The 10,531-nt window shown below is 44.3% G+C and overlaps 1 protein-coding gene across 4 annotated transcripts in view; it reads left to right on the top strand.

Moving 5' to 3' along the window:
* The window catches only part of SFSWAP (splicing factor SWAP), a 97,178-nt gene that overhangs the window by 83,910 nt on the left and 2,737 nt on the right, over window positions 1–10,531 (top strand). For 2 of the 4 annotated variants that reach the window (XM_023514944.1, XM_023514945.1), the window contains 2 exons: window positions 2,414–2,617; window positions 3,836–3,961. In XM_023514944.1, the coding sequence (XP_023370712.1) occupies window positions 2,414–2,617; window positions 3,836–3,961 (330 nt within the window). The remainder of the gene's footprint in view (window positions 1–2,413; window positions 2,618–3,835; window positions 3,962–10,531) is intronic. The other 2 variants (XM_003792876.2, XM_003792875.2) reach the window with 2 other exon arrangements.

Consider the following 10,531-nt stretch of genomic DNA (forward strand, 5'->3'; position numbering starts at 1 on the left):
TGTTGTTTGGCGGGTCCGGGCTGGGGATTCGAACCCGCCACCTTAGGTGTACGTGGCTGGCGCCTTAGCTGGTTGAGCTATAGGCGCTGAGCCTGCAACTTTATTTTTAAATGAGAGTAATAACATGAAATAAAACCTTCCAAGTGTTAAATTGTCCAGCACATTGTGGCCAGCACCGGCCCCTGCAATTGGCAGGTGCCTGATACATCACTGAGGATGGCGAGAGACCTGCTTTCTTGTGGTCTTTGGAGCCTGAGGACGTGCATTAAAAGAGCTGATCATTTCTCACCTTCACCTTTCCTCATAGAATTCTGCCTCTACACCTCTGAGGATGGGGAACCCACACCCACTGGGAGGGCTCTGTTCTTTTAAACAGGGTACAGATTCACTCCTCAGTCCAAACTCCATCAGCATCAACCCTCTCCAGTGGTCAAAGTGTTAAAATAATTACAAATGGGAGGGGGGGTGATCTCCTCTGTAATATAAATTATTGAAATATAAAAAGTAAATTTCATCTAAAATATTGAAAGTGCTAATGATAATTGTCATCATTTTTTCTTCAACTATCTCTCTTTTCAGATAGAATAACCTCTCATAGACATAGTGTCTACATAGGACATAGCAGACTTGCTTCTTGGACCTGATGCAACCTAATTGATTGTTTTTAATGACTTCTTTCAGCCCCAAGTAGAATACTGCAGTTGTTGATATGTCTAATTATGGTAGTGTGGTACATGGAATGTGTATATTAAAATTATATATAAAATGTAGAGAGTTAAGATTAGAAAGCCCTTTTGTATCTTGAAGAATTTTTATTTCATAACTATACTGTCCTCATTACTAGACCCATTTATTCGATGTGTCTAAATTATAGGTGATCCTGGATCTCCAAAGGCAAATTAATCATAGAAAAATCTTAGCTTTGGAAAACTAGTATGTTGCCTCTCAAAAATCATACTGATTATGACAAGGTAGTATTTAGTGTCTTTTAAATTAACATTGATTAAAGTATAACACTTTTTTCTATTGTATTTCTATATCACATCAAGTTCTGTATCTTAATTCAATGAACACATACTCATGCAATTTATTTACTGCCTAAAATTAAAATTTAATTTTAGTGGTTTAGGTATTTTTAAACTAGAAACTAAGTTTGTTTTTTAAACTTTTGGTAAAATTACCTCTGGTATTCATTTTAGAACTAGTCCAGCCTTGGGAGGGGGTCTAGATCTTTAAATTTCTTTGTTTTAAGATATCTTCCAGTATTGAGGATCTATGTGATAAAGGCATATTTCTTTGTAGAAAATGATTCCCCAAGTACTTTGGGTGGTGGAAGGGGACAGATTAATATGGCATTTTTAAGAGTTTTATTTTAACATTCAAAAAGAACTCAAGCAGGCAAAATTGGTAATATATTGTAGTTTGAAGTTCATGATTCCTCACAGTCCTTTTCCCTGTGAAAAACTATATGGCAAACCAATAGGAGTAATTAATTTTATCTCCTAATCCTCCCCCTTAAAGGGGGAGATAGAATGCTTGGCGTTTCCCATGTGGTAAGATTTATCATGCTCCTCTGAATTGGAACCAAACCCTGGTAAAGCCACAAGGCATCTACACTTCACAGAATACGAAAGAAGCAATGGTAGCAGGCAGTTTGCTAAGCTCAGGAAATGATGATATATTTATAGGTGAAATTCATCCATAGTTTAAACTTTAGAGAAATGAAAAGTTGAGAGTCTCCTGGTCATCCCAGCTGGGTTAGACCCAGACCCTGAGCTTGTTCACGTGTTCAGTCTCAGGACCTGTGAGTAGGAAGGTAAAAGCAGAAAGTGGATCAGGTGAAATAGTTAAATATCGATGCAAAGAAGCTAGTTATAAATATTGTCATTCAGATAAAATTTCTGGAATTTTATCGTTGATAAAAGTCTCATGCCTTTAAGAGCAAATATTAATGATTATTCAGAAAAAACTGAATTGCATTACACTTGAAAGTTTTTAATTCAGAGTGTCATTTTTAAGAAGGCCTCTGGTCACATTATACAGATGATTTACTTATAAAATGGAATTATTGTTTCTTGCCCTGTGTGTCAATATGAAAAGCCTAATTAACAGAAGGAAAGACATTAAAGCTTCTTAATTAAAGTAAAACTTAAAGATTTATTTCATGGTATATATGCCCCCAATTCTGAAGTGGGCTTTTGTCCCAAATAACCTACAATCTACTTATAACAGCCGCTTCACCTTAAAGAAATCTAATCCTAATAGCCACTACAAGATGGTGTTGTATTTCAAAGTTATGAGTTTGCAGGCATTAAAAACTAATTTATTTTTCCTGATTATTGAGTCTATTGTAGAATTCTGCGTTAAGCATTCCGTAGGCGCTATAGCTTTGATTAAGCAAAGCTTTTTTCAGGGATCTGGTAGCGCCCAGCCCGGCACCTTTTACTCTGAATGTGAAGTGTGTGCCTCCGTGTCACAGAGCCACAGCCTCCCCAGGGACACAGAGCAGCTCGGCAGTGACAGCAGGAGCAGAGCAAGGAGCTTATCAGGCAGCCTCGGCCACCAACAGATTTGACTCCCGGAGCTCTTTTGAGGGAAAACCTGGTAAAATGTCAAGGTGTCTAACTGACCTCGCCTTTGTAATCTGTTATATAAATCTTAGGAAAGGTCTGGGAAGAATCAAAACCATTTATAAGTTAACAGTCAGTGATGCCAGAGCCGCCCTGCAGTGGGCAAGGCCACAAGCCGTGGTGTGTCAGGGCTGCTCAGGGCCTTCCCTAGGACACCAGAGGGTGGAACATGATCACACACTCATCTACAGAGCAGCAGCCAGTTTTGTTGGGGGGTGGGTTATTTTAATTTAAATGATGCAATGTAGAACTTTTTTAAATGGCAAAATCAAACCGTTCTTTATTTTGTTTTTGAGTGGGTTGTCATGGGAACAGAACGGAACGAAATGGTGGGGGTTTTTTCCCAGATTTCTGCTTATTACAGGTCTTCCCAATATAGTAACTTTACTGAATGAATAGAAAACTAAAGTAAAAGTCCTAAACCTGTCGCTAAGGGGGCCACATTAGGGACCTTGACCCTGAATGGGTGAGGGGGCTCACCGGTCTTCATTGCCTCGTGTGGGTTATGTCACTGCACCAATAGAGTCTTCTCAGGCACACGAAAACGAAGAATAAATATTATAGCCACAAAATCTCACAAACTGAAATCATTTAGCTTAAAGTATCATGAGAGTGGCATATTCTGATTTGGACTAGAGGTTTTAGGCTTCATGCCAGTACCTGCAGCCTCTTCCTGATCATTAATGCTAAGAAGCCAGAGAGTAGTGTGAGCAAAAGAAGTTTCCAGGTGACCCTCTAACTTCATTGCCTTGGGTTTCTTCTTACTGCCACTGTTCAAACAAGTAGAACAAACTCACTGGAATTTTATTGCCTTTTCTGTCCAGCTGTTAACAGATATGTCAATGAGCCAAAATTTATAGGGAAATGGAACAGGCAGAAGCATGAGGAAGGGAGACAATGACCTGAGCTGGCTATTAGTGCACAATCAAACCTTGACTGGTAGAGAATTGGTGGCCATTGGCCATTTGAAATAGCAGCACGTGCTCCAGGCTCCGAGTAAATTTTGTGCATTAGGTGGAAGTTTAGCAATGGTGTGCCAAGTGTGGAGCAGGGAGTGAGTTCTACAGCAGGAGAGTAGTGAGGTGGGCAGGGCTTCGGAGTCCCTGGGTCTGCAGAGGTGTGAGCTCAGCCTTCACTGTAGGGAGAGGGACAGACGCGGCCACCAGCCAGACTGCAGAGTGAAACACTGCCTCTCCCCTGTCCAGGTCACGCTCGCGGTCCCCTCGGAGGAGAGCCCACTCTCCAGAGAGACGGAGGGAAGAAAGAAGTGTCCCCACTGCCTACCGCGTGAGCAGCAGCCCTGGGGCCAGCAGGAAACGGACCCGCTCCAGGTAGGCCTAGAGGTGTGCTGGTGGGCACAGCTGTGCTTCCACAGCTCCCTGGCAGAAAGGGGGCCTGCAGATATGGTGTTAGCATTTGTATAGGGAATCAGGGAGGTGCTGAGCCCTCACTGCTGCATGGGCCACGCCCGCCTCAGGGCACACCTGTATGCACTCCCAGGGCTCTATCTCTGCCTCTGTCTGGCTTCAGGTCCTATTTCCCTCAGCGCCAATGCCCTCTGACTTTCCATTCCTCATAGAACCTATTTTAGTTTTAAGAATAATACAGGCTCGGCACCTACAGCTCAAACAGCTAAGGCGCCAGCCACATACACCAGAGCTGACAGGTTCAAATGCAACCTGGGCCTGCCAAACAACAATGACAACTATAACCAAAAAATTGCCTGGCATCCTGGCGGGTGCCTGTAGTCCCAGCTACTTGGGAGGCTGAGGCAAGAGGATCGCTTAAGCCCAAGAGTTTTAGGTTGCTGTTGGGGACCCTCTGCCCCTTGGAGAGATGACCTGAGTCAACACCCCACTGCCTATCCACCAGGACTCAGCCTGAGCAGCAGCTGTGAGAAAGTGATGCTGCCGTCTGCCTTGTCCTGTGATGGTCCCATTAACTGATAAAATGTGATCTCTTTTTCTAAAAGCAGAAAATTCAGCAAAGGAATTAAAGAGCTGATAGATGTCAGCAAATGTTTCATGTACAAACTCATTCTGTCTGTCTGTAAGTTACATTCTGTGCCTTAATAATCCCACACTAGGCATTCATGACTGTTCTAGTACAATATGATAAAAATTAAAATCCATGTTAGGGCTCTGCACCTGTAGCTCAGCAGCTAGAGTGCCAGCCACGTACACCAGAGATGGTGGGTTCAAACCCAGCCCAGGCCTGCCAAACAACAATGACAACTACAACCGAAAAAATAGCTGGGCGCTGTGGCAGACACCTACAGTCCTAGATACTTGGGAGGCTGAGGCAAGGGAATTGCTTAAGCCCAGGAGTTTGAGGTTGCTGTGAGTTGTGACGCCACAGCATTCTACCAAGGGCAACATAATAAAACTGTCTCCAAAAAAAAAAAAAAAAAATTAATGTTAGAATTAATTCCTTAAGTAACTTAACATCTGAAATTCATCATCACCTTTAGTGTATGTAAAGGGCATGGTCTAAAATTAATTCCTTATAGCAAAAGATCTCTTTTAACAGAAGAGTTCTTGCTTCGCCCTGAAATTAACCTTTGCATTAAAAGATTGTGGGAGAAGATGGTGATTGTGTTACAAATGAGCAATGCTCTACAGCCATACACCAAATGTAGACATCAGAACTTGTCTGATTGTCTGACATTATCACTGAGACTGTAATAAGTCATACAAAAAAAGTTAAGATTGAGATACCCTGCACAACACCTGCGGAACTGGGCAGCGCCTGTGGCTCAGTGGATAGGGTGCCAGCCCCTTGTACCGAGAGTGGAGGGTTCAAAGCTCGCCCCAGCAAAACTGCAACAACAACAAAACAATAGCTGGGCATTGTGGCAGGTGCCTGTAGTCCCAGCTACTCAGGAGGCTGAGGCAAGGGAATTGCCTAAGCCCAGGAGTTGGAGGTTGCTATGAGCTGTGACATAATGGCACACTACCGAGGGTGACAAAGTGAGACTCTGTTTCTTTTTTTTTTTTTTTGAGACAGAGCCTCAAGCTGTCCCCCTGGGCAGAGTGCCATGGCATTACAGCTCACAGCAACCTCCAACTCCTGGGCTCAAGCGAGTCTCCTGCCTCCGCCTCCCAAGTAGCTGGGACCACAGGCGCCCGCCACAACGCCCGGCTATTTTTTGGTTGCAGCCATCATCGTTGTTTGGCGGGTCCGGGCTGGGGATTCGAACCCGACAGCTTAGGTGTACGTGGCTGGCGCCTTAGCCGGTTGAGCTATAGGCGCTGAGCCGAGACTCTGTTTCTTAAAAAAAAAAAAAAAAGAAAAAGAAAAAGCATAGACCGGTCATGGTAACTCAAGCCTGTAATCCCAGCACTTAACAGAATTCAAGGCTGGAGGTTTATTTGAGGTCAGGAGTTCAAGATTAGTCTGAGCAACATAGCAAGACCCCATCTCTACAAAACATAGAAAAATTAGCCAAGTGTAGTGGTGCAATCAAGTGAGACTTGTCTCAAAACAAAAAAAAAAAAAAAAAAGAAAAGAAAAGAAAAAACCTATGACCTAACTTCAAATTGTAATCTGTGGTTAATTCAGGAGGAACTCAGTAGAGGTGAATATATATGCAATTACTGATAGATTTTATTGTCTATAAATCCAGAATGTTTTATTACCCATTAAATTGTATTACTGCTGTAGTCAGATATATCCCTCCATCCTGCTGTCTCCACATAGGAGTGAGGCCTCAGTGCAGTGGCATGTGACTGATTCATCCATGAAGTCATTGTCACTTTAATCCTTTAACATCCCCCTGATGATGGGGGAAGTGCCTAAAACCCAGATTCAAAGCATTATTTCTACAAACTGATTGCCTGCTTCTTTCAACAACTTCTTAATTTTGAAAATTTTTTTAACTTATGGGAAAGTTTTTAAAACTGGCATGATGGCACATGTCTTTAGTCCTAGCTACTCATAAGGCTAAGGCAGGAGGCTTACTTCATCCTGGAGCTTGAGGCTGTAGCAAGGCATGCCTATGAGTAGTCGCTGCACTCCACCCTGGGCAACATAGTGAGACTCCCATTGCTGCAAATGTTTTTTAAAATTACCAGGTGAGATAGCACATACCTATAGTCCCACCTGCTCTGGAGGCTGATGTAGTGGATCATTTGAGCCCAAGATCAAGGTTGCAGTGAGCTATAATGTCGCGACTATACTCCAGGATAGAGCAACATGGTAAAACCTTGTGTTTTGGGGTTTTTTTTAATTAAAAAAAAAAGATAGACTGGTGCAGTGGCTCATTCTCTCGGAAGCTGAGGAAGGTGGATTGCTTGAACTCGAGTCAAAGACCAGCCTGAGCAAGAGTGAGACCACGTCTCTACTAAAAATAGAAGAACTAGCCAGGGCCAGGTGTGGTGGCCCATGCCTATACTGTAATCCTAGCACTCTGAAGACTGAAGTGGGTGGATCACTTGAGCTCATGAGTTTGAGACTAGCCTGAGCAAAAAAGCAAGACCTCATCTCTGCTAAAAATAGAAAAACTGAGGCAAGAGGATCACTTGAGCCTAAAAGGTTGGAGGTTGCTGTGAGTTATGATGCCATGGCACTTTACCCAGGGTGGGGTGACAGCTTGATACTCTGTCTCAAAAAAAAAAAAAAAAAAAAAACAGCCAGGTGTGGTACCAGCTGCCTATAGTCACAGCTACTTGGGAGACTGAGGTAAGAGGATTTCTTGAGCCCAAGAGTTCGAGGTTGCTGGGAGCTATAATGCCATGGCACTCTACCTAGAGTACAACAGAGTGAGACTCTGTCTCAGAAAAAAAAAACATAGTTAAGAAAATGAATGTGCAAGCTCCAGCCTTTGTAATGCGTTTCTCTGACAAAAGCCAGTGTTGGTACCAAAAAGACAAATGAGCCAATTAAAAGGAGGAAAGATGACTCAAAGAGGCTTCACAAAAGAATATATTTAAATAGCCAATAATCATACGAAAAGATGTTTAATTTCATGAGTCATCGATCAGGGAAGCTTAGATTAAAACCACAGTAGGTCCTAGACACTGACTAGATGCTGAAAACAAAGGCTGACTCAAATAGGGTTGGCAAGGACCTAGGCAACTTAACTGGACCCTCAGCCACTGTGGGGGGCAAGAAATGGGTGACTTTATTTACCCTTTATAAAGTAAACATTTAGCCACAAAAACAACTTGATTGATAGTTGCCAAAATTGGAAACAACCCAAATAACCTTTTTCTTTTTTTGCAGTTTTTGGCCAGGGTGCACAGGCACCGTCCTCTTTTTTTTCTTTTTTTAAAGATGCAGGCTTTGTCTCTCTGTCACCCAGGCCTACTCATGGCACAAAGCAGCCACTCCCTCCTGGGTTCAGGGATCCTCCTGCCTCAGCCTCTCCAGTAACTGGAACCACAGACACCACCCCCATGCCTTTCCCCAAAGTCAGTTAGCAGGAGAATGAATAAACAACTGATGGTAGATCTATGATGTAATGTTTGTCAGTAAAAATCAGCAAAGGGAGGGCGGCGCCTGTGGCTCAAAGGGGCAGGGCGCCAGCCCCATATGGCAGAGGTGGCGAGTTCAAACCCAGCCCCAGCCAAAAACAGCAAAAAAAAAATTAGCAAAGGGAGGGTGCACCAGCCGCACCGTGCTCTTAGGACAAAGTATTGAGTCTCAGGCCAGGGCTTATATCTGCTGGTGGAGGAGAGGTACAGACAGACCAGAGGTAGCCTTAGGACTTTTGGGGATGATGTGCTCCTGATGGTGGTAGGGTCTGTGTCTCGCCAGGTGAGCACTTGCTAGCTTGGTCTCCATGCTGAAGATTGAAATGATGTACTGTGCACTCCAGCTTTTGAAAGAAATTAATGAATGACTTAGTTCTTTCAGCAAATGCATAGAAAGTTTTGTCATTACCATTTTGGATGTACGTCACATGCTACTAAATATTTTAATTATTTTATTTGGGCCTTTTTTTGATATCCCACCATATGTTTGTAGACATGAAAATGGCACATAATTTTTTCAGTTTAGAAAATCATTCTGGCTCGGCACCTGTGGCTCAAGCGGCTAAGGTGCCAGCCACATACACCTGAGCTGTCGGGTTCGAATCCAGCCCAGCCCGCCAAACAACAATGACAGCTGCAACCAAAAAATAGCCGGGAGTTGTGGCAAGCACCTGTGGTCCCAGCTACTTGGGAGGCGGAGGCAGGAAACTTGCTTGAGCCTGGGAGTTGGAGGTTGCTGTGAGCTGTGATGCTACGGCACTCTACCCAGGGGGACAGCTTGAGGCTCTTTCTCAAAAAAAAAAAAAAGAAAAGAAAATCATTCTGTATGCAGTTTCTACATCCATGTATCTGTTACTAAGAATAGCATCTCCTTTTGTACCCATTTTTCCTCCTTGGTGGGCATGTCAGGCAGACTTCCGGAAGACCCTGTCACCTACCTTTAGCCCTGACTCACCAGGACCACCACCTTCCAGCCACTGGGTTTAAGTTGCTAAGCTCTCCAGAGGGGACCTGGGGGGGAGCAAGGCCAAGCCCTCAGGGGGTTATGCCCTGCAATGAGCATATTTCCAGTTGTTGATCCACAACATTTCAGATGACAGAGAAGGCACAAAAATGCATGGGGTCACACGGCCCTAATAAGGGTCAGGGCTTAGGGGAAGCAGCAGGAAAACAGGCCCTAGGCATCTCCGTAGAAGATAGATGGGGTAGCCAGTGTTGATAGATGGGGTAGCCTGCTGAATCCTACAGGATCCAGACATGTTAGAGCTGTGTATAATGGCTTGCGGTGAGGCAGGGACAGCCCAGCACACTAAACTATGGATACCCTTTGGTCTGGCAGCATTGACCATGCTGAAGTTCACACCTCTGCCTCAGCAGTTCCACTTGTAGGGACCATCCTGGAGATGTCAGCAAGCAGGACTATAGCTGAGGGGACAGTGAAACAGAAGCTGGTAGCTAGTGTCTGGAGTGTGGGGTGGGATTTAGAAGGATGACATCTCAGAGCCTGGGTGGAGGGACCTGGGAAGGGCTCAGGCCTATCTGCAGGGCAGTGCTTTACCAAGTACTCCCTTCTTTTATTGACTTCTGGGGGTAAGAGAGGGTTTGGGGCACAGAGGCAGAAGCTAAGGAGTTAACTTACCCTGGCAGGAGAAGAGGGTGGGGCTGAGGCAAGGTACACGCAGTGCCTGCCCTGGGTTGGATGCTGCTGATGTGCGGCCATCCACATAGTGCCAGAAGGTGTCAGAAGGGACCACTGGAAGCTGGGTATGGAGGTGTGTATCACTTGGGAGGCTGATGCAGGAGGATCACTTGAGCCCAGAAGTTCAGGACTGATGTGAGCTATGATTGTGCCACTGCATTCCAGCCTGGGCAACAGAGTGAGACCCCACCTCTAAAAAAATAAAAAGAATGCAGAACTTTGTCGTATGTAATACTTCATTAATTTCCCATATTTTTTGGAAATTCTCACTGAATCAGCATAAATGAAAAAGCAATATAAACTGCACATGGTTGCTTTTCTTGGGTATTCTAAATGCAAATAAAGTGCTGATTATATTTTAAATGCTACAGGCATCATACCTAAGGCTAAGACCCAGAAACAAGAACAAAGCTTCTTCCTGCACACTGCCTATTTTCGCTTCACTTCAGGGTGGCTTTTGTTAAACCCATTGATTATTTTGCTAACTTCATCAGTTCTAGCTTTGAAAGGGAACTAATGGGCTCAGCACCTGTAGCTCAGCTTGGGTGCCAGCCACATACACTGGGGCTGGTGGGTTTGAACCTGGCCAGCAAAACAACAATGACAACTACAACCAAAAAAATAGCTGGGCGGGTGGCGCCTATGGCTCAAAAGGCACCGGCCCCATATGCCAGAGGTGGCGGGTTCAAACCCAGCCCTGGCAAAAAAAAAATAGCCTGGCGTTGTGG

This window comes from Otolemur garnettii, unplaced genomic scaffold, assembly GCF_000181295.1.
Source record: "Otolemur garnettii isolate 467f Iridium unplaced genomic scaffold, OtoGar3 scaffold00062, whole genome shotgun sequence".
Classification (NCBI taxonomy): Eukaryota; Metazoa; Chordata; class Mammalia; order Primates; family Galagidae; genus Otolemur; species Otolemur garnettii.